The following is a 24,017-nucleotide window of genomic DNA, read 5'->3' on the forward strand; positions in this document are numbered from 1 at the left end:
GCAGCACCTGTGGAGGGAAATGGACAGTCAACGTTTAGAGACGGTGGTTAATGGCTTGAAGTATTACCGCTGAGAGGACAGTCGTCAGTAGTGAGGTGAAAACAAAATGGCAAAGTTCAGACGTACATGAGAGCTAATCCTGTCCATACCCTCAACCCATCCATGGCTGTGGTATTAAGGCAGCAGATAGGTACTGCACCGGAGAAACTCACTTAAAGAGAAACTACAGGAAAGAAAAAAAAATAACAAGCCTGTCATTCTGCTCACGAACTGTCAAACTCAATTCGCTTTTCAAAAAAAAATCATATCATGACATAGTAATAACCATTTTAAAAAAGATTATGATAATAGACCATTTATATTATAACAAGTTTATTACCTATTTTATTAATATATTTATATAGAAATCTTGGCACTGGTAATTTTTTTCTCTCCCTTTCTTAGAAGGGAGAATAAAACAGTGTAAGCGTTTCTGCTGAAACCACCATTTAATCGTCTGGCTCTGAGAGCCAGTGTTGTCAGGGTAATTAAAGGGAGATGAGGCTCATTGCAATGACTCTCTGCTGTGTTGTTCCTCTTATCTGCTAACTCCTCATTACAATAATATCGCACGCTCACTCCCCACACTATTTGGACGCTCAATCAAAATGCAAATGGGAGCGAATGCGGCAGGTGACAAGACAGCTGCTTCTTTGCCACATCCACCTCCAGCCTCCTCTTTGGAGGCAGCATTCCGCACACCCCTCGCCAGCTCCGCCTCACCCAACTGCACAGAGGCAATGGCCACTTGTCGGCACTGGTGTGGTAGATCAGAGGAGCAGAGGAAGAAGTTCCCCTCGCCAGAATGAGATGGAAGGGTGGACGCACCTCAGAGTGGTAGCAAAACAGAAAAAGGACATCGCCGGTGAGACTGCAGGCTTGGGAAGAGCAGTAGATCAGACCCCCCCCCACCACCCCACTCCACTGACTCCACTGCCTCGGGAAAGCAGCCCACACACTCACGGACACCTTCCACCCCAGTCATTCTCTCTTCTCCCCTCTCCCATCGAGCAGAAGATACAAAAGCCAAGCTCAACGACAGCTTCTACCCCATTTTTATCAGACTCTTGAACAGACCGCTCACCCACTAAAAAACAAGATGAACACTTGAAAACTCTGAAAACTCAAAGTACATTCATTATCAAAGTATGTATGCGGTTTACAGCTCTGAAACTCATCTTCCACAAACTTTATTTGTCTACCTTCACTGCACTCCCTCTGGAACTGTAACATAATAGTCTGCATTTTGTTATTCCTTCTGTACTAAATCATGGTGGTGGGGTGGAGATACACCTCTACCAAAGGAGGTGTAAGGTGCTCCTTCCCCCCGCCAGCCTGCAGGTCACCCTTGGGCGAGGTGTAGCACCTGCTTAGCCCCCCAGTCAGGGTCACGTGAAGCCATGGGAGCAGGTGGCAGATGGTCGTATGAGCAGCTGGTGTATATCACAAGTCCTGGTTATACGACCACTGACACCAGGCAGACAATCTCTGCAGTGTATTGATAATTGCTGGGGTCACCCATCTTGTAAGGTCACTGTCCAGAAGAAGGCAAAGGCAAAGCACTTCTGCAGAGAAATTTGCCAAGACCAGTCATGGTCATAAAGACTATCATTGCCCATGTCACACGACCCGGCACATGATGTTGATGATATATCACCTGGATGAACTTATATATAGAATGATCTGTTTGGACAGTATGCAATCGAAAGCTTTTTACCATATCAGAGTAACCATAATTAACCAGTACCAAATACCATCTAGCAGAGAAGACAAAACTTTGAGGGAGAGAGGGAAGATTATAAGGGATTGTTTCTCGGTTAGGGACTTAGAAGAAGCATCTATGGTCCAAGAGTGAAGGTGGAGAGAAAAGAGAAATTTGTCAAATTTTAGGATTCTCTACCAGGGCAGCTAGAGTTACTGAGCTCATTTAGGTCTAGATCAGCGATATTTTTGACAATGGAGAAGGTCAAGGCTTGTGTGGAACTGAGACCCAAATTAGATTGACCACAATTGTGTTCAATGGCACAACTGAGCTGAGGGTCATATGGTGTGCTCGTGCTATTCCTTATGTGATTGACTCTTCCTTAAGACTTTGACTCCTCGAACAGCAGAAACGTTGGCAGGAAAAGCATGCATCCCAAAAGCACAAAGGTCAAGTGAAGCATGAAGCAACCTCTGACGTGTTACCACAGTCACACAAGAGTGTGGGAGACACATCGACCCAACAAATCCCCTCAAAAGTGCAATTTTATAATACGCTCAGGGGAAAGAAAAACACTGTGGAAAATGCCTGGTTTTCTCTCTGCAGATACTGCCTGGTCTGCTGACAATTTCCAGCATTTTCTGTTCATATTTCAGATTTCCAGCTCTGCAGTCATTTTTGTTTTGCTCTTTATTACCACACTTTCTCAATGTCTCTCATGTCAGACAGCCCACCTTGCATTATCAATCTTTGTAGTAATCTGTGCCAACTGCGCACAATGCAGCTGAGATTTTTTTAATTCTTCTTGTATGACAGTAAATTCCTTAGCTGTAGGAGCTGCACAGACAAAATCTCCCGGCTCCTCTCAAGACCTTTAAATCTTTTGCCCATTTATGGGGGTTGAAAAGGTCATTTCCCACCCTCCTCCCCTGCAAACTCCCCCCCCCCCCACACACACATATACACACACTCCTGTCTCAACAGGTCCCGCTAAACAACACTGGCCACACAACCTTCCCTCAAGCTCGTATGCCCAGGGAGCTTCCCATGACTCCGGCAGCAGCTGGTTATTTCCACTAATTCATTATTTATCAAACCCATTTCCACACGCACGCACACAGTGAGAAGAGTTGCCCCTACAGCTGGCCTCACCTATCCGGCACAGCTGCTGTACGCTCGGCAGCCAATTAGGCCCAACCACGGTCTTTTGCTACCCAGGTCTATTAATACACCTGACTGACTCTCAGGTCTCACTCCCACGGGGTCAAGGGAACAAACAGACCAAACCTTTGATTGCGCTGCTAAGTGTCGCAATAATGAGATCTATCCCATCAATTTTTCAATCTCCACTCAGTTACATTTTTTTTTGTCCTTCATGCAAAGCCATTTGAATTCTGTATCGCCTCAGTGCCTCTTAAGATGTGCCTCTGAAATGGTATGTTGTAACAAAAAGGATATCCGTGCATGTGTTTTGTGAAGTTAACCCACTACTTGGTGAGACAGACTCTTTATAATTCTTCACAAAGTGCGAGCAAACCCAGAATTTATTGCCCCAGGTGGCTATTCAAGAGGACCAAGGTCTAGATTCACATACAGGCCAGACTGTCCCCTTCCCTGAAGGAGATTAACAAACCAGGTGAAGCTTTATGGCATTTCAGTTGTCCTGTGGCAACCATTATTGGAAAGGTTCAGAAGGTTATAAATCAAATGCAACTAGCTTGGAAGGGCATATTAGACAGCATGGATTGAATGGGCCGAAGGGCCTGTATCCGTGCTGTACGACTCTATGACACAGGACCATGCTCCTAATGCACAAACAGATTAAAGATTTCAAAATTTAAAGGTTAGCGTATTTATGTTGAAACACACAGTGAAATGCGTCATTTTGTACCAACACAGTCCGAGGATGTGTTAGGGGCAGCCCGCAAGTGTCGCCATGCTTCCCGGTGCCATCATAGTGTGCCCGCAGCTTACTAACCCTAACCCATACGTCTTCGGAATGTGGAAGGAAACCGGAGTGCCCAGAGGAATCCCACAGGATCATGGAGAGAATGTAGAAACTCCTTACAGGCTGCAGCGGAAAATGAACCGATCTTACAGCTGGCTCTGTAAAGAATTACACTGACTGCTGCATTACCGCGCCTCCCTTCCAGCCGAGATGGGTATTTACAACAAAGCAAGAGCTTCACGTCCTTATTACTGAGACTAATCCAGAGTTACACTTAGTGGCCAGTTTATAGGTACAGGAGGGTATCTAATGTTTGCACTCTTCTGCTGCTGTAAAGTTCAAGGTTCGATGTTTTGTCCATCCGGAGATGCCCTTCTCACACCACTGTTGTAAACTGTGATTAATTGAGTTACTGTCGCCTTCCTGTCAGCTTGAACCAGTCTGGCCACTCTCCTCTGACCTTTCTCAATAACAAAGCATTTTTGCCCACAGAACGGCTGCTCACTGGACGTTTTTTTTTGTTTTTCACACCACTCTCTGTAAACTCTGGAGACTTGTGTGCGTGAAAACCCTAAGAGATCAGCAGTTTCTGAGATACTCAAACCACCCCATCTGGCACCAACAATCATTCCACAGTCAAAGTCACTTGGACCACATTTCTTCCCCATTCTGATGTTGGTCTAAACAACAACTGAACCTCTTGACCATGCCTGCATGCTTTTATGCATTGCTGCCAAATGATTGGCTGATTAGATATTTGCATTAACGAACAGGTGTGGTGTACCTAATAAAGTGGCCACTGAGTTGATTTAATGGTTGTCGTCTGAATTCTGTCAGAGTTGAATTTGTTGACAGCTCAGTACTCCAGGCATCTAGACACTCTTTTAGCTACCATTGTGTTACTGTGCCCTTAACCTGACATTGGCAACATTACCTTTAAAACTTTTTAAAAAATTTATGATACCAAAACTAGACTTTTTTTTATGATACCGAGAGCGTGCAAGAATGCTTTGACAAGCTTCCACTGAGCTATGTCCCCTGTGCATTCTTCATGATGTTGTTCCACAGTTAGTGGCCATGTATCAAGTGACGGGCATGCATCATTGCACATTCCGGAGATTGCGACTGATACTACCGTGATTTATCTGCACCTCCCTTTCAAAACCAGTGCAATGTATCCAGTTGAGTAAGGCAATGCAATAATTAACTAACTAGCCCTGTTGAAGATACAGCCTTATTCTCCGAGTCTAGCAACTCTTGTGTGAACGCAGGGAGCATTCTGCTCACTTGTTTATTTTTTTATTTAGACATACGACACGGTAACAGGCCATTCCGGTCCTACAAATCCGTGCCGCCCAATTATACTCATCTGACTAATTAACCTACTCACCTGCACGTCTGGAATGTAGGAGGAAACTGGAGCACCTGGAGGAAACCCACACGGTCACGGGGAGAACGTACAAACTCCTTACAGACAGCGACGGGAGTAAACCCAAGGTCGCTGGCACCGTAAAGCATTTTGCTAACCGCTATACTACCATGCCAACCCCTCTCGGGGGAGAATCCAGAATAAGGAGATACCGTTTAAAAATAGGGACTTGCTCGTTTATCACAGGGACTGGGGGACCTGAGTTATGAGGAAAGATTGACTAGGTAGGACTTTATTTTGTGGAACATAGGAAGATTGAGGGGAAATTTGATAGAGGTATATGAAATTATGAGCGGTATAGAAAGGGTAAACGCAAGCAGGCTTTTTGCACTGAGGTTGGGTGGGACTACAACTAGAGGTCATGGGTTAAGGATGAAAGGTGAAAAGTTTAAGGGGAACATGAGGGGAAACTTTTTCGCTCAGAGGGTTGTGAGAGTGTGGAATGAGATGCCAGCACAAGTGGTGCATGCGGGCTTGATTCAATGTTTAAGAGAAGTTTGGATAGGTACATAGATGGCAGAGGTATGGGGGGCTATGGTCCCCGTGCAGGTTGATGGGAATAGGCACTTTAAATGGTTTGGCACAGACTGGATGGGGCAAAGGGCCTCTTTCAGTGCTGTACTTTTTAATGACTCAATAATTTTTTTTCAAATAGATTAATTAATCAAAGCTGGATTATTGTCAGAAGAGCAGTTTTGAAAGATGGTCATTGTTGCCTTGCAGGGAAAGTAGCAAATGGTTGATAAACCTGACCAGATGATCTGTTTTCAGAGCTGTTGACTGCGAATGAATACTGACCCAGGACACCCAATATTTATCAAAAGGAGAAGCTCAGAAAAGGAGGAGACCTTGAACTAACAAGTGAGGAGTGAGGATAAAGTTCACCTTCTCCAATCCCTGATCCCTGCCTTGCTCCAGCAGGTTGAGCAATTATTGCATCTAGTGTTCGAAGTCTTGTTGAGCTGACCTCCGCTGGGTACAAGGTCAGGAAGTTTTTGCTGATGTTCCAGTTTTTAAGTGAAATACACCACTAGCTCAATTAAATAAGCACAAGATCTTCGAACACAAGGGATTCTACATATGCTGGAAATCTTGACTAACACACAAATAAATGATGGAGGAACTGAGCAGGTCAGGTAGCATCTATGGAAGGGAATAAACAGACAAAGTTTTGAGCTGAGATGCTTCATCAGGACTGGAAAGGAAGGGGGAAGAAGTCAGTGGGGGGAGGGGAGGCGTACAGGCTGGCAGGTGATAGGTGAGACCAGGTGAGGGGGAGGGTGGGTGGATGAGGGAGTGCGGATGAAGTGAGAAGCTGGGAGTCGATCGGTGGAAAAGGCGAAGAGCTGAAGATGGGAGTCTCAGATCGATTGCAGGAAGGTAGCTAGTGTGCATGCAGCTGGTCGATCATGCAGTGAATCATCTGTGTCTCCGACACGTGAAGGGCTCTCTCTGTTTTCATCTTGGTGGGTCTGGTTTGTAGCTCCCACATTATTAGTTGCCTAGAGCAGACAGTGACTAATGTGACTCAGTAAGGATGTTTAATCCTACTACTCCGTGGTTGTTCCTGCTCCGCAAATACAGAACAGAGCGAAAGGGAAGGAGGAGAGGGGCACCAGTGGGAGGTGACGGGCAGGTGAGAAGAAGGAAAGGGGTGAGAGAGGAACTAGGATGGGGAATGGAAAGAGAGAGAAGGGGGAAGGAGAGAAAATTACTGGGAGTTAGAGAAATCGATGATAAGAGACCTGTTGACCCTCTTTGAAAGAGGACTCAATTGTTTCCGGAGCTGCACATGAACACTGTGGGAACAAGTGTCAAGTTCAAGGACAGCCTGCACGCCACACCTTGCCAGAAAAGATCGTGGAGGATCGAATGGACAAGTAGCCCAGAGCTATTCCTATTAAACTTGAGCAGAACATTTTACAGTAATCCACAGCAGTGCTGTACTGATCAGCTCCAAAGTATGGTCACGTCCATGGCAGAGTCTCTCATTTGATCAAACATCACAAGGCACTGTGCAGTACAATGGGAGATAATCATGTATTTCAGCTATTTACGATTGGCACTGTTTTCAGAACACTCTTCAAACAAATACCTTTGATTTTATCCCAGAACGCTGCAAAATTCCCTTTCATAAAGGTTAAATAGGCATTAAAACACCTTGTTATTGACCTATCCAAATATTTCATCTGCTAAGCTTGTCCCACCATTCAAATAGATTGCAGCTGAAATATCTTGTGACATCACAGTTCTGTGACCATTCAAACTCCTGCCCAATGTAAATGGATCAACTTCAACTCTGAAATCTTCTGTTGACTCCCAGACAGATTTTCTCTTTGGGTGGGGGATGCTAGGTAGGTAGGTAGGTTAGTGGGTAGATGGGTAGGTAGGCAGGCAGGTAGGTAGGTGGGTCGGTAGGTAGATAGACTGGAATGTGAGTAGGAAGGTGTATAGGTAGATAGGTAGTACTAAAGCAGAATAGTGAGGTAGTGTTCCTGGATTCATGGACCATTCAGAAATCTGATGACAGAGGGGAAGAAGCTCGAGTGTGGTTCTTCAGGCTCCTGCACCTCCTCAGCGATGGTGGTGCTGAGAAGGGGGCATGTCCCAGGTGATGAGGGGTCCCTGGCGATTGTAGTGCTCTAGGGAGGAGGTGTGGGAAAGGGATGAATCAGAGAGTATTCAAGGACATAGGATGCTTTGATATAGAGAAAAATGCATTGGACACTAATGTCTGCACATTATTCTGTACAGGCACGACAATTCTGCACATACTGCACCTCTAAAACAGAGGACAAACACCCAAGTAATCACACTGCGATGTTTGCCGATGACACAATAGCGCTGGGGCTCCTCACCAACAACGGCAAGACGACCTACAGAGAAGCACGTGGAAGAGCTCAAGCAACAGGAATTCTGCAGATGCTGGAAATTCAAGCAACACATATCAAAGTTGCTGGTGAACGCAGCAGGCCAAGCAGCATCTGTAGGAAGAGGTGCAGTTGACATTTCAGGCCGAGACCCTTCGTCAGGACTAACTGAAGGAAGAGTGAGTAAGGGATTTGAAAGTTGGAGGGGGAGGGGGAGATCCAAAATGATAGGAGAAGACAGGAGGGGGAGGGATAGAGCCAAGAGCTGGATAGGTGATAGGCAAAAGGGGATACGAGAGGATCATGGGACAGGAGGTCCGGGAAGAAAGACAAGGGGGGGGGACCCAGAGGATGGGCAAGAGGTATATTCAGAGGGACAGAGGGAGAAAAAGGAGAGTGAGAGAAAGAATTTGTGCATAAAAATAAGTAACAGATGGGGTACAAGGGGGAGGTGGGGCCTAGCGGAAGTTAGAGAAGTCGATGTTCATGCCATCAGGTTGGAGGCTACCCAGACGGAATATAAGGCACATGCCCTTACACTTCCTCCTTTACCACCATTCAGGGCCCCAAACAGTCCTTCCAGGTGAGGCAACACTTCACCTGTGAGTCGACTGGGGTGATATACTGCGTCCGGTGCTCCCGATGTGGCCTTTTATATATTGGCAAGACCTGACGCAGACTGGGAGACCGCCTTGCTGAACATTTACACTCTGTCCGCCAGAGAAAGCAGGATCTCCCAGTGGCCACACATTTTAATTCCACATCCCATTCCCATTCTGACATGTCTATCCACGGCCTCGTCTACTGTAAAGATGAAGCCACACTCAGGTTGAAGGAACAACACCTTATATTCCGTCTGGGTAGCCGCCAACCTGATGGCATGAACATCGACTTCTCTAACTTCCGCTAGGCCCCACCTCCCCCTCGTACCCCATCTGTTACTTATTTTTATGCACACATTCTTTCTCTCACTCTCCTTTTTCTCCCTCTGTCCCTCTGAATATACCTCTTGCCCATCCTCTGGGTCCCCCCCCCTTGTCTTTCTTCCCGGACCTCCTGTCCCATGATCCTCTCGTATCCCCTTTTGCCTATCACCTGTCCAGCTGTTGGCTCCATCCCTCCCCCTCCTGTCTTCTCCTATCATTTTGGATCTCCCCCTCCCCCTCCAACTTTCAAATCCCTTACTCACTCTTCCTTCAGTTAGTCCTGACGAAGGGTCTCGGCCTGAAACGTCGACTGCACCTCTTCCTACAGATGCTGCCTGGCCTGCTGCATTCACCAGCAACTTTGATGTGTGTTGCTGGAAGAGCTCAAGGCCTGGTGCCAGGCAAATGACCTCTTCCTCAATGTCAAAGGAGATAGTTATCAACTTCAGGAGAATCTGCACCACTCACACCCCTCTTTACATCAGTGGTACAGCAGTGGAAACTGCAAGCAGTTTCAAACTCCTGGGAGTGCACATATTGCTCAACCTCTCATGGTCCCAGAACACATTCTGGACAATGCACATCAATGCTCCCGTCATTCAACAGATGTGCAGTCGAGAGCATCCTAACACGCTGCATCACTGCTTGGTACAGAAACCACACTGCGGCGGACAGGAAGGCTCGACGATGCGTAGTCAAAACTACCCAATGCATCACCAGCACCAGCCCAGCCGCCATCAAGGAATCTACACAGAAAGGTGCTGGAAATAGGCCAGCAATATCATGAAGGATCCCGGCAACCCTGCTCATGGACTGCTTGTCCCACTCCCATCAGGGAGGAGGCTACACAGCATCTACACCAGGACCACTGGACTCAAAAGACAGTTACTTTCCCTAAGCAGTAAAGCTGATCAACACCTCCACCCACTAACCCACCCCTCCACACCCTCAACCATCACTACTTTATCATTTTCTGTCAGAGGCACCTTATGTACAGACACTCCTGTGCCTAGCATCACTTTATGGACATGCAGTCAATCTATGTATATAAGCTATTTTATGCATTTATATTTATTGTGTTTTTATTATTATTGTCTTCTTTAGCCTATTGTGATTCTTTCTTAACATTTTAAGTATTTATGGAAATGGCATTAAACAATCATGAATTTTGAATCAGTGAGTAAATTCCTTCCCTATAACAACAGAAATCCAGAACTCTGAACCAAGTCTCTCGCCCCACTGAACGCACGCACACCAGTGACATCACCAACATTAACATGTCGCCTTTTAAACAATTACTAATCAGAATTTTTTTTTAAAAAAGCAGAGTGTTATGGCAACAAAAGAGTGAGGTTAAACAAAGAGGGAGGAACAACAGCACTGAAAGACAGCCCATGAATGGGCGCCATTGTGTAAGGAGGCTAGAGAGCACACTCACAAGAAAGAGCTGTGCTGTGTTGGTTTACCAGCAGTACGGACAGAAGCAGAAACGGTAGATAATCAGTGGAAACAAAACAGGGCAGGAGTCTGCAAGTCCCTACTGCAAATGGCTCCTCCTGCTAGATCGATAGTCATGTCTAAATCCAGGAGTGATCCATTCTTGTTAAGCAAAGTAGGTGGAGGCATTGAGAGAGAGACAGAGCAGAGAAACAGACTGTTATCCCATCATGGCCACACAACTATCCAATTACACTAATATCACATGAATCCCTTTCATCAGCCATTCCCACTCACCAGCACTCGATGTGAGATTTACAGTGAGCAATTAACCTACACGTACTTGGATCACTGTTGTAGAGGTGTCCAGCACAGACACAGATCATTCGGCCCATCATGTCCAGGCCACCCCTTTCTCCTGCTTCAGAGCGTCTTCCTTCCGTCCCCATTCGAGTTAAAGTGTAAATGCTTCTTGGATTGTACCCAATTCCACCACCTCCTCTTGCAAGTGCATTCCAGATATCAACTACCCTCTGTGTAAATAGATTCAGGCTTCTCGAGTGCATTCATCCGCACAGGTGAATTCTACTCCATCGCAGCCCTGACTTGGTGGAAAACCTTGGGGTCAGGAACATAGAACAAAAAGCAATACAACAGAGTACAGGCCATTCGGTTCATGATGTGTGCCAACCTTTTAACCTACTCCAAGATCAATCTAACCCTTCTCTCCTACATCACCCTCCATCTTTCTATCATCCATGTGCCTATCTAAGAGTCTTTCAAATGTCCCTAATGCATCTGCCTCCACCACTAACCCTGGCAGTGTGTTGAAGTTTATCGTTGTTCAATTGTACACATGTATACAACTAAATGAAACAATGTCCCTCAGAGATCAAGGTGCAAAACACAATGCATACAGTACTGTGCAAAAGTCTATGGCACACACACACACACATATATATATATATATATATAGAACAAGAGTGCCTAAGACTTTTGCACAGTACTGTACTTGTCAATGTAGAGTGGAGAGTGAATTTGTAAATCTGGCAGGAGAAAAGGGATATTGGGAATGGTGAGGATGGAGCGCCGCAGGAGGGGAGTGGGACAGGTGGCAGAGGAGTGCCAGGGTGATGGGGGGGTGGCGCAGGTTTAAACACGCTCAGCTCTGAGATACCAGGCAAAGTCATTTCATTCTAAACAATTGGTGTAGTGATCATTACAGAATGTCTCTCTGATACTTCCTGTTCCCTCCCCTTTTCTCAACCATGATTCCCCTCTCCCTGCTCCCTTCCCACTCTCAGTCCACAATAGAGACCCATTTCAGAATCAGGTTTATCGTCACTCATATATGTCATGAAAGTTGTATTTTCTTCTAGCAGTAGAACAGTGCAATACATAAAATTACTACAATACTGTGCAAAAGTCTTAGGCACTCTAGCTATATAGATGTGCCTCAGCATTTTACACAGTACTGTGTATCACATACAGCACACATAATAACAGGTAAGAAATGAGTCTCTGTGTTAAAAAAAACCTACCTCTGACATCCCCCCTAACTTCCAATCACCTTAAAATTATGCCCCCCCTCGTATTAACCGCTTCCGGCCTGGGAAAAGGAAGCGAATATTTCCAGGGTACTGCTCTTGTGGCCAGTCTATTCACCCGCCTGGCTAATCCTGCTGAGTCAAATATAATTGGCAGGCAATAAGGGAAAAGGTCTAGATCGCTCAGGAAACACTTCCACAATCGTTATCCCACAGCACACGCCAAACTGTACAAGGTAAAATCAGAATTAAAGTCACCAAATCCACAACTTGCAGTGTTGATTCTTGATTTTATAGGTTCAGAAACAACTACTCCTCTTCAACCATTTGGATCTTGAACTGACTGGCACAATCTTATTCACTCCAACTCTGATCACTAAAACAGACTTTTTTTTGCTCTAATTATGTTCTTTCTTCTAAAAACTGGGTATAATTTATGTTTTTCTTGTGAATGCTGTTTATATGATGCAATATGGCAATGATGTTACTGCAAGATTTTCATTGCATACATGTACTTGTGTACATGACAATAAACCTGACTTTGACTTTGAAGTGAATCTAGGGGCACAGCCACTACTGTATGTTGTCTTTAACTGGCCCAGTTGGAATCACAAGTGCTATATAAACGCAGAAACTGGGCAGTAACAAAGGTCATTAGAAAATTCCCTGCTTCTGTCAACAGAGTTGTGCTTTCCTTTGCTCTGAATTAGTTCTGTGATTTTACTGTGTCCCAGGGCACTGAAGATTTGGGATGGTTACATTTAATTTGACCACTCACATATGAGAACCATATTACTGCATATTACTGCAGTCTGTCTCAGAGGATAAAAGCAACACATTCTTTCCCTGAAGGCCTATCTGGATTAGAAAAGTATTTTTTTCCCCTAAAATGTCAGTACATTTTATCATGGTTGCCCCTAACAAGAAAGTTAGACCATAATTAAGACCATAAGACATAGGAGCAGTATTAGGCCATTCGTCTCATCGAGTCTGCTCCACCATTTCTTCATGGCTGATTTATTATCCCTCTCAACACCATTCTCTCTGTAACCTTTGACATCCTGACTAATCGAGAAGCTATCAACCTCCGCACTAAATATACCCAATGACTTGGCCTCCACAGCCGTCTGTGGCAGTGATTTCCACAGATTCGCCACCCTCTGGCTAAAGAAGTTCCTCCTCATTTCTGTTCCAAAGCTTTGGGGTCAAGAAGGTAGAACATCGAGCAACACAACACAGTACAGGCCCTTCGGCCCACAGTGTTGTGCTGACTTTTTAACCTACTCCAACCTTTTTTAATGACCTTTGTACCGACAGATCTATTTAACTTACCTACATTAAGTACCCCTATTCATGATGTGAATGTGCACTGGTGCATCCTTATAGGTTTATAGTTCCAATAATGTAACAATAATGCTAACTATATGCTTGTAAAACTAAGGATTGAAGCTTGCATGGCCTTCCTCTTTGAGCAAGTAGTTTATATATCGGGGATACAGACAGCTGAAGGCGAGGGGAGTGGAAGAAGACTGCTATGCTGCCCAGACTGGGAAAGGGGTGCCACAAGGAAGCATGTGTGTCAGAGTAGCTTTGGGCCACTACTGTTCACAGGAGATGACCGGTGGCGGCAGGGCCAGCACAGTAGCGCAAGAGGTACGCCCAACGCTTTGCAGTACAGGCCACCCGGGTTCAACCCGTGACCACGTGGGTTTCCTCCGGGTGCTCCCAGTTTCCTCCCACATTCCAAAGACGTACCAGTTGACAGGTTGATCGCTCGTTGTAAATTGTCCCATGCTTATGCTAGGGTTACATCGGGGGTTGCTAGGAGGCATGGCTCAAAGGATTGAAAGGGCTGAAACCTCAATAAAAATAGACAGCAATTATACCTTCAAGAGAAAACTGTCTAAAACCAAAGGGAACTCAACACAGAAACTTCAGAGCACTCACTTTGAAATGTAAGGTTCTGTTTGGAGGGCAGAGATACACCACAAATAAGAGATAACTTTTAAACAGACAAAGAGGGAGCAATTCTAAATTTAGCTGCGAGAAATCTGTTCTGAAGCAGTGAATAATGGAAGACGAACATTTCAGCAAACATGCAATTTGACAGAAACAGCTTTGAATCTTCTGGGGCCACTGCTCTATTTAATTTGTATCTTTATATTCAATAGCAATAAAGTACATTTTCATTTATGTTTAAAAGAATGAATCTATTATAATCTTCACAGCATGTTGAAAGCGAGTGTTTTTGCCAGATATATTAAAATGATTTCTGCCAATTCCTTCCTCCTGAGATGCCTTACTATCTAAAAATAAACTTTTATTATTTAAATGCAAAACAATTGCTCATCTACATTTAGATCATCCGTGGTGTCAGTCCTGGTTTGTAAGCGTGCTGTTTTCCGTCACAGGCCTCACACGGATCAATCAACTCACACATATACCGCCCGTAAGTGACCAGTGTCAGCACTGAGTTGTACAGAATGTGCTGATCACAAACTGGCCACTTGGCCCAACAGTTCTCTACTAGCTTTTCTGCTCCAAGCCTTCTCCAACCCTACTTCGCTTCAATCTATCTGGTCTTTACCCCTTCTTGTGCTTGTTCTGATCGAGTTTCCCTCTAAATGCATCTATGCAGCCAAATATCTCCAATCTACTAGATTTCTCAGTGGGTGAGCACTTCATAGACAGTGACCACCACAACCCCCTGACCTTTAGCATTGCCTTGGACAGGGATAGGAGCAGATGGCGTTGGAAAATATTTAATTGAGGGAGGGCAAATTATGATGCTATTAGGCAGGAATTTGTGGGCGCAAAATGGAGACAGAAGCGCTCATGGAACTGTGGAAATGTGGGGTGGCACAGTGGCATGGTGGTTAGCACAATGCTTTACAATACCAGTGACCAGGGTTCAATTCCCGCTATTGCCTATAAGGAGTTCGTACAGTCTCTCCATGACCACATGGGTTTCCTCCCACAGTCGAAAGATGTACCGGTCGGTAGGTTAATTGGTCATTGTGAATTGTCCGGTGATTAGGCTCGGGTTAAATCAGGAGATTGCAGGACAGCGCAGTTCAAAGGGCCAGACGAGCCTATTACACGCCGTATTTCAAAAAATAAGTGACTGCAATTTAGGGAGCACTTGCAGGGGGTTCTGGATAGGTTGGTCCCATTGAGCCAGGGATTGGATGGTAGGGTGAAGGAACCATGGTTGGCAAGAGAAGTAGAGTGTCTAGTCAAGAGGAAGAAAGAAGCATACTTAAGTTTTAGGAAGCAAGGATCAGACAGTGTTCTAAGGTAGCCAGGAAGGATCTTAAGAGTGGTCATAGGAAAGGTAGCAGGGGACAAGAGAATGCTTTGGACCTTTTCATCCAGAGGGTGGTCCATATATGGAATGAGCTGCCAGAGGAAGTCAATGAGGCAGGTGCAATAACAACTTTTAAAAGAACTTTGGACAACTATATGGATGGGAAAGGTTCAGAGGGATATGGGCCAAACATGGGCAAATTGGTGCAGCTTAGACGGGAGTCTAGGTCAGCATGAACCAGTTAGGCCAAAGAACCTATTTCCATGGTGTATGACACAAATTCCTCCTGGATGCACAGTTCTGCATGTCTGTTACAGCTAACATACACTCCTGACTGTTCAAAGCCTCTGCATAAACCATATTTAACAACAGTGTGCTGATTACAGCCTGTGCTTAAAGTCAGGCTTTCCTTTGTAAAAGGGAGATCAAAATTATTTCAGTCTACTCCGCTTTTATCCTATCAAAAACATATTCTAAAAATAAATGATATTGTTTAAATGCAAAACAATCTCTAATCTACATTGCAATCAGCTGAGATGTCAGTCCTGCTCTCTAACATGCTGTTTCTATTGCTGACTCTTTGGAGAACCATTTTAGAAGCAAGTAGGGCAAATTAAAGTATTTTACAAATGCGGCTCCAAATAACACTCTTAGTTCCTGTCACAATTCTGATGTCATATTTCTGCAGATGCTCACGGCAAGCTCTGGCACTGGGGGTCTACGAGCAATGGGAGCTGTCTAGTCTCTGTCAGCTGCAGACTGGGGAAGCTGCCTGGCAAAGCAGTGGTGACTGTGATAACCACCACCCAGAGGTACGCCAGCATAATGAACACTCTGTACCAGCACACACCAGGCAAAGCCCTCCCCACAACTGAGCATTATTTACAAGGAGCGTCGTCACAAGAAAGCAGCATCTGTCATCAAAGACCCACACCATCCAGGCCAAGCTCTCTTCTCACTGCCGCCATCAGGCAGGAGATACAGGAGCCTTAGGTCCCACACCACCAGCTGCAGGAACAGATATTACCCTACAACCGTCAGACTGCTGAACCAGTGTAGATCACTTCACTCACCTCAACTCAGAACTGAGAAAGTAAGTAACACTGTTCAGCCTCTGGGTGCTCTGGTTTCCCCCCACAGTCTGAAGAAATACGGGTTAGGGTTAGCAAGTCGTGGGCATATTATGTCGGGGTCGGAAGCACGACAACAGTTGCGGGCTGCACAGCGCAACTTCCGCTGCTTTGATTTGACGCAAAGGACACACTTCACCGTATGCTTTGATGTACATGCGACAGATAAGGCTGATCTTTATCACAATGAAACCTTGACCATCTGAACGTCAGAGTCCCTTGCACTTTAACTTTTTTACTTGTGCTGTAACTGCAACATTCTCTCCTCATTCCCCCCCCCCCCACACACCCACCTTCCCCTCACCTGGCTTCACCAATCAGCTGCCCCTTCCCTCACCTTCCTATTCTGACTCCTGTCCCCTTCCTTTCAACTCCTGATGAAAGGTCTCGGCCTGAAACGCCCATTTCCTTCTTTAGATGATGCCTGATCTGCTGAGTTCCCCCAGCCTTTTGAGTGTTCTGATCCGCACTCTGTTTTTCCTTTCAGTACCTCAGTAAGACCATAACACACGAGTAGAGTTGGCCCATCGAGTCTGATCTGCCAATTCATCATGGCTGATTTATTGTCATTCCAAACCTCATTCTCCTGCCTTCTCCCTTTTGACATTCTAATCAAGAACCTATCAACCTCCACTTTAAATATACCCAGCCTCCACAGCCTTCTGTGTCAATGAATTCCTCAGATTCATCATGCTCTGTCTAAAGATATTCCTCCTCCCCTCTGTTGTTCTTCTACTCTGAGGCTGTGTCCACTGGTCCAAGACTCAACCACCATAGGAAACTTATGTACAAAACATAATGTACTTATGTACAGTGGGTCAGCCTGGATGGCATCCAAACAAAATCCTGGTACTCATGACAAAAACAGACTAATACAAATAATATTATTGAATGGTACATTGCAGGAGGCAGCAGTCAGCCCATGAATCTGTGCATAATTACATCACAGACAATACAAAACAAATTGAAAGACGGAAACCTATGTCAACATCAATATCACAAAATCTGGATCCTCGTTCTCATGATATTTAGCAGCTTCATTGTGGTAGCTCCAAAACTCCCTCTGATGAGCAAGAATATAAAAGACGTCTCTTATTGGAATGTCAAATGGTGTTAATATAATAGATTATTTGAATGGTATTATGAGGTGGCACCTTACTTAATCTGTTGCGGTTCCATACTGACAAGAGTCTGGCTTGAACCCACCACTTGGTGACTGCCTGGCTTCTCCAGTGGGCACCCAAGCTAATTCTGTACAAACATACTCCACCGACTCTTGGTCCTCCTGATCCATTTACCCCTCTCTTCAATTCAGTAAGAACTAAGTTAGTGTCAGGTATACAGTGTGTGTGGGATAGATATTTCCCAGGAACCAATTGTGCTATTGCTCTGTTATCTTGGCACAAAAATGGTTCATATCAAAATTGGCAGTCACCCCATAAGGTTGAAGAATGAAGATGCCCAGCCCACTCTGTAATGCACAAGTGCGTATGGGCTCACATTAGCCAAGGGATGTGCTGAAGATCTCTCTTACCTCTATGCCTGTTTGTTGTCTTATCAAACATCAGCATGGCATCCTCTACCTGCAATACATAAAGGAGTTCAGGTTAAATTAACCCTTAGAAAGATCAGCAAGGCAAAACCTCAAAGCAATCCTTGGAACAAAGGAGGCTGAGAGAAGATCTCATGAGATCTCAAAATTATGACTGGTGAAGTTAGCTAGGGTGATAGGGGGAAGATGCTTCTAATAACAGATGTTGGGATATCGAAAAGCGGGCAATTGTGAGGCTCTGGGAGTGCGTCCCACCGCCGCAAAGAACTGAAGTCTGAGTGTAACTCCAGGTCAGGGTCTTCAACAGAACCTATCCACCCTGAGAAGGAAAAAGATGTTTCAAGGATTGGGGCTACAGGTGCAAAACTTTGGAGAAAAGGAAGATGTTGAGGAGGAGTACAGGAGTGAGATAGATCAGCCAGTTGAGTGGGTGTCGCAGCAACAATAGCCTTGCACTCAACATCATTAAGACCAAGGAATACTGGATTTCAGGAAAGGGAAGTGAAGAGGACACACATCAAGGGGTCTGCAGTGGAAAGGGTGAGCAGTTTCAAGTTCCTGGGTGTCAACATCTCTGAAGATCTATCCGGGACCTTTTGAAGGCGGCATGCCAATGGCTATAGGAGGAACTTTGGTTGGTCACCAAAGACTCTCACAAATTTCTATAGATATACTGAGGAGAACATTCTGACTGGTCGCACGACTGCCTGGTACGGAGAGGCCACTGCACAGGATTGGAAAAAGCTGCAGAGGACTGTAGACTAGCCAGCTTCATCATGGGCAATAGCCTCCCCAGCATCAAACACATCTTCAAAAGGTGATGCCCCAAAAAGGCAGCATCCATCATTAAATACCACGCCCCCAACACCCAGGATATGCCCTCTTCTCATTATTGCCATCAGAGGGGAAGAATTCAGGGCCTGAAGACACACACTCAATGTTTCAATAACAGTTTCTTCTCCACAACCATCAGACTTCTGAACAGACAATGAACACTGCATCACTATTTCTTGGTCTTTTTTTTGCACTAAAAAAAATGCACTTAGAAGTTTTAAACATAGCAACCAAATCTCCCATACATATGGTTTAATCAATATAATTATTTGACCCAATTCAGATAACATCAGAACCTTGATGAGTTTTGGTATAATCTTCTCAAGACTGTCCTGCCTCTTCTGAAGGATTCTAGTCTGACCAATGGAAATTGAAGGGAATGGCCCAGATGGCTCAGTTGCTAATTTTATGACAACATGCAATCAAACTCCTCTGGTAAGATGGCAGTGTGCCTGGACGCAACGACCTCTCTGCTAACCCAAGGCATTTTTGTCTTTTTTTTACAATTGTAAAGACACTGTGGTACGTTACGTCTACCCATCATCAGTGAGTTGCTGATACTGGGGTAGCTGGAGGAGCTGGACTTGGTATGGACCGTGTTCTTGCCTGCTATAGAAAGGCATGGGGAGTCGTTGCGCAAAGATGGTGTGCAGCCTAACAGCGACCGATTGTCTTGGATGTTTTTATTGTGATCGCCAAGACCCCATTGGACATTGGTAACGTAGAACACTGCAAGCCCGGTTCCCTGGTTTATTGCTGAGACTGACGGCAGGGGAGCTGAGTGGCCTCAGTTGTAGCACAAACTAGGCCTCATGCAGTGGGCTTGCCTGTTGTAGCCGCCCAGGTGAGGAAACATGGGAGGAGCTGAGACACGGCGTCCACGCTAGACCGGGGGGTGGGGGGGTGCGGTGGAGGAGCTGGGCTCTCCCATCAGTGCTGCCCTCCAGTGTTCGCTCAGTGCAAGACAAGATGGATTACATTCATACATGCATTCATCTTCAGATTGCTGAAGGCTTGTGCTTGCCAGCAATCATCAATCACCATCAATCTGTAGGACACGTCTTTCAGGGACAAGGGCTAAATAATTTTTTTTGTGTGTCTGTATGTTTACTGCTATCTTATAAATGCTATATGTGCCTTGTGCCATGTATGACTGCTGGTTCTGTGTTATGCATCTTGGCCCCAGAGTAATACTGTTTCATTTGGCTATATTCAAGGGTATTCTTGCATAGTATGGTTGAATGATAACTAAACTTGAACTTGAAATGGGATAGGAAGGTGCCAAAACGTTGACCCTTGGTGTATCTCAAGCTGGGATCTCAACTGAGGGCACATTCTGGGTGAAGACAGCAATAGTGTGAAGGTGGTGCGATTATTCTGATCACTATTCAGTTCACTCTTTGGGAAAGAAGGACTTGGGTCACACTCACACAAATGAGGATTAGCCAGCTCAGAGATGAGGGCAAAGGTCACCCATCATATCCAAGCAAGACAGGAAACAAGACCCTTGGGCATGGAGGGGAAATTCTCTGGAGGGGATGGAGAGCAGTGTTAAATAACATGCAACAAATCTGACTATTGTGCAGCTACCGGACTCTTATATAAAATGACATTGGAGGTTTCTTAATGCAAAAAGAAAATCCAATTCTTACTGTGAGCTTCAGTGTGAAATAACAACTCAATTTCTTTTCACTTCAGTGGTTTGCAACCTGGATCTTATTTTATCTGAAAACACTGCATCTCACTGTTGACCGACTTGGGCAATAATGGATTGCCAAGTGCTTAATCCCAGGCGCACACCTGCAGCCCAAGCGTGTCTGCCCACGTCTGCATCGCCCTCCCATCACAGCGTCTCCGGACACCTTCCGGAGCTTGCATGGACGGTGCACGCTGTCGATTTAAGAGAGTAGTTCCCCAGCACTTTCGCTAATGGAGAAGCGGCAGCTGCCTCCACCATAACAGTTTGATCAGACACACTTACACAGATGTGGAAGTGTGCTTCACAGGCATGGAAGTACATTAATGTGATATAATATAGGCGATATGCAGGAAGCACCCATAAACAGAAAGATGATAATGAGCAGATTACCTGCCTTGGTTGTTGTTGATTCATTTAGAGAGAAATTTATCCCCATGACACTGGGGAGAAACTTCCCTGACCTTCTATTAATGCTGCTCTTGCACCTTTCACATTCATTCAAGGTCCTGATGTTTGATCTGATGGGATCAAAAATCCATTTTAATTAAACCCTTCTCCCATTCAGCATTCAGTAATAGGCTTACGTAATGTAACACGCACAAAATGCTGGGGGATCTCAGCTGGTCAGGCAGCATCCACGGCAATGAGCATACAGCCAGCGCTTCAGGCCGAGACCCTTCTTCAGGACTGGAAAGGAAGGGGGAAGGCACCAGAATAAAAGGGTGGGGGGGAGAAGGAGGATAGCTAGAAGATGGTGAGTGAAGCCAGGTGAGTGGGGAAAGGTAAAGGGCTGGAGAGGAAGGAATCTGATAGGAGAGGAGAGTGGACCATAGGAGAAAGGAAAAGTGAAGGGGCACCAGATGATAGGCAGGTGAGAAGAGGTAAGAGGCTAGAGTGGGGAATAGAAGAAGAGGGGAGGGGAAGGATTTTTTTTTACTGGAAGGTCAATACTTATGCCAGCAAATTGGAGACTACCCAGATAGAATTTAAGCTGCTGCTCCTCCACGCTGAGAGTGCGTCATCGTGGCACAAGAGGAGGCCATGGACCAACATGTTGGAACGGGAATGGGAATCAGAATTAAAATGCTTGGCCATTCGGATGTTCTGCTTCAGATGGATGGAGCAGAGGTGCTCAACAAAGCAGTCCCCCAATTCACAATCGGTCTCACCATTGTAGAGGAGGCCACATCAGGAGCACTAGATACAATAGACAACCCCAGCGGATTTGCAGGTGAAGTGTTTCCTCACCTGTAAGGACTGTTTGAGGCCCAGAATGGAGGTGAGAGAGGTGTATGGGCAGGTGTAGCACTTTGACTACTTGCAGGAATAAGTGCCCAGAGGAAACCCACACGGTCACGGGGAGAACGGACAAACTCCTTACAGTCAGTGGTGGGAATTGAACCCGGGTCACCTGTATTGTAAAGCGTTGTGCTTACCACTGCACTACCATGCTACCAATATGTGTGACACTTGTGAGCTGCCCTCAGCACATCCGTGAGGGTTAGCTGTTAATGCAAACGATGCATTTTGCTGTATGTTTCAATGTACGTGCGATAAATCAATCTGAATCTGAATTGGCTGAAGGGTGGTAAATAATATTTTCCCAGTTTGTGTGTGTTTGCCAGCCTACCTCCAATAAAGAGCAGTCTGACAAATACTCTTCTCATTCAAAAACAATTCCATGTTCCCTACTATGACACAGGCCACCACTGGCGAGAAATTCAACCAGACCAGCCAAATAAATGCTGTAGCTACAAAGTAGGTTAGAGAAAAAGTGCCTTGCTGCTAGTGATTCACTGGTAAACACCCCAAAGTCCGACCACTGTCTTCACAGCATAAGTAAGAAGATTACTGAATACTCTTCCCACTTGTGTGGACAACACTCAGGAAGTTTAACACTGTCCACAACAGAGTAGTCCTGGTGACTGGCAACCCTTCCTCTTAACCAACTAAACATGCTGTTCCTCCATTACCAGTACACTGTCATTGGCTGTGTGTGCTACTACCTCATCCATTGCATTCACTACATAGAACAGAAACAGGCCCTTCAGCCCACAATGTTGTGCTGAACCAAATAAATTAGTAATCGAATGGCCAACAAAACTAATCCCTTACACCTACACAATGTCCATATCTCTCCATTTTCCTCACATTCATATACCCATCTCTTAGAGTTCTTTAGTGTCCCTAAAGGTGTACAAGAGCAAGATAGATCAGCCTGTTAAGTTGTGTTGCAGCAACAACCCTGCATTTAACGTCAGTAAGACCAAAGAATTGATTGTGCACTTCAGGAAGGGTAAGATGAGGGAACATAGACCTGCCCTCATCGAGAGATTAGAAGTGGGAAGAGTGAGCAATTTCAAGTCAACATCTCCGAGGGTCTATCCTGGACCTAACATATCGATGCAGTTACACGAAAGGCACGGCAGCGGCTGTATTTCATTAGGATTTTGAGGAGATTTAGAATGTCACCAAAGACACTCAGAGATTCCTACAGATGTACCATGGAAAGCATTCTAACTGGTTGCATCACCGTCTGGTACAGAGGTTGCGGGCCAGAATCCCCAGCATCCAAGACATCTTCAGGGTGCAGTGCCTCAAAAAGGCAGCGTCCATCATGCCCTTTTCTCATTGCTACATTCAGGAAGGAGGTACAGGAGCCTGAAGACAAACACTCAACGATTCAGGAATAGCTTCTTCCCCTCTGTGTGGACAATCTGAATGGACATTGAACACTACCTCACTACTGTTTTTTCTCGTTTTGCATTATTTATTCAATTCCATGTATAAATTAAATATATATATTTCTTACTGTAATTTATTGTTTTCATTAGTATGTATTGCAATGTACTGCTGCAGCATAACAACAAACTTCATGACATTTGCCAGTGACATTAAACCTGATCCTGATTCTGATTAATGTATCTGCCTCTACCACCAACCAGGGCAGTGCATTCCAAGCACCCACCACTCTCTGTGTAAAAAACTTGCCTCTCACATCGCCTTTGAAATTAACCCCTCTCATTTTAAATGCAAGCCCTCTGCTATTAGACATCTCAACACTGGGAAAAGGATACTGTCTGTCTACTTGAGGGGTTCCCAACCTTTTTTATGCCATGGACCAATGTCATTGAGGAAGAAGTCCATGGACCGACACCATTGAGCAAGGGGTCCATAGACCCCAGGATGGGAACCCCTAGTCTACTCTATCAATGCCTCTCATAATCGTACAAACCTCTATCAGGTCTCCCTTCAGCCTCCAGAGAAAACAACCCAAGTTTGTCCAACCTCTCGTTGTAGCACATTCCCTCTAATCCAGACAGCAGACAGCATCCTAGTACCCTACATCAAAAGGCATGAGAGTGGATAAGCTCTTGCCAGCGTATAAAGAATATTTGCAAGAAATATTCTTTGGATTTATATAAATAACGATTTGCAGCAAATATCCTTCAAGGCAAAACAACACAACAGAAGACATGGCCCAACCATGAATCATCAGAAAAATTACTGAATTATTATTATTAAATCTAACAAAAAGGCTTATAAAGTTGCCTGCAGAGAAACAGTAACGCAAGTATTTTAGAATTTAGCAAATAA

General features: G+C 45.1%; 1 protein-coding gene across 15 annotated transcripts in view; it reads right to left on the bottom strand.

The window, feature by feature from the left end:
• msi2b (musashi RNA-binding protein 2b) overlaps positions 1-24,017 on the bottom strand; it is a 639,735-nt gene that overhangs the window by 287,386 nt on the left and 328,332 nt on the right. For all 15 annotated transcript variants that reach the window (XM_072243487.1, XM_072243483.1, XM_072243482.1 and 12 more), the window contains exon 7: positions 17,870-17,918. In XM_072243487.1, the coding sequence (XP_072099588.1) occupies positions 17,870-17,918 (49 nt within the window). The remainder of the gene's footprint in view (positions 1-17,869; positions 17,919-24,017) is intronic.

The sequence above is a fragment of the Mobula birostris genome, chromosome 25 (assembly GCF_030028105.1).
Source record: "Mobula birostris isolate sMobBir1 chromosome 25, sMobBir1.hap1, whole genome shotgun sequence".
Taxonomy (NCBI): domain Eukaryota; kingdom Metazoa; phylum Chordata; class Chondrichthyes; order Myliobatiformes; family Myliobatidae; genus Mobula; species Mobula birostris.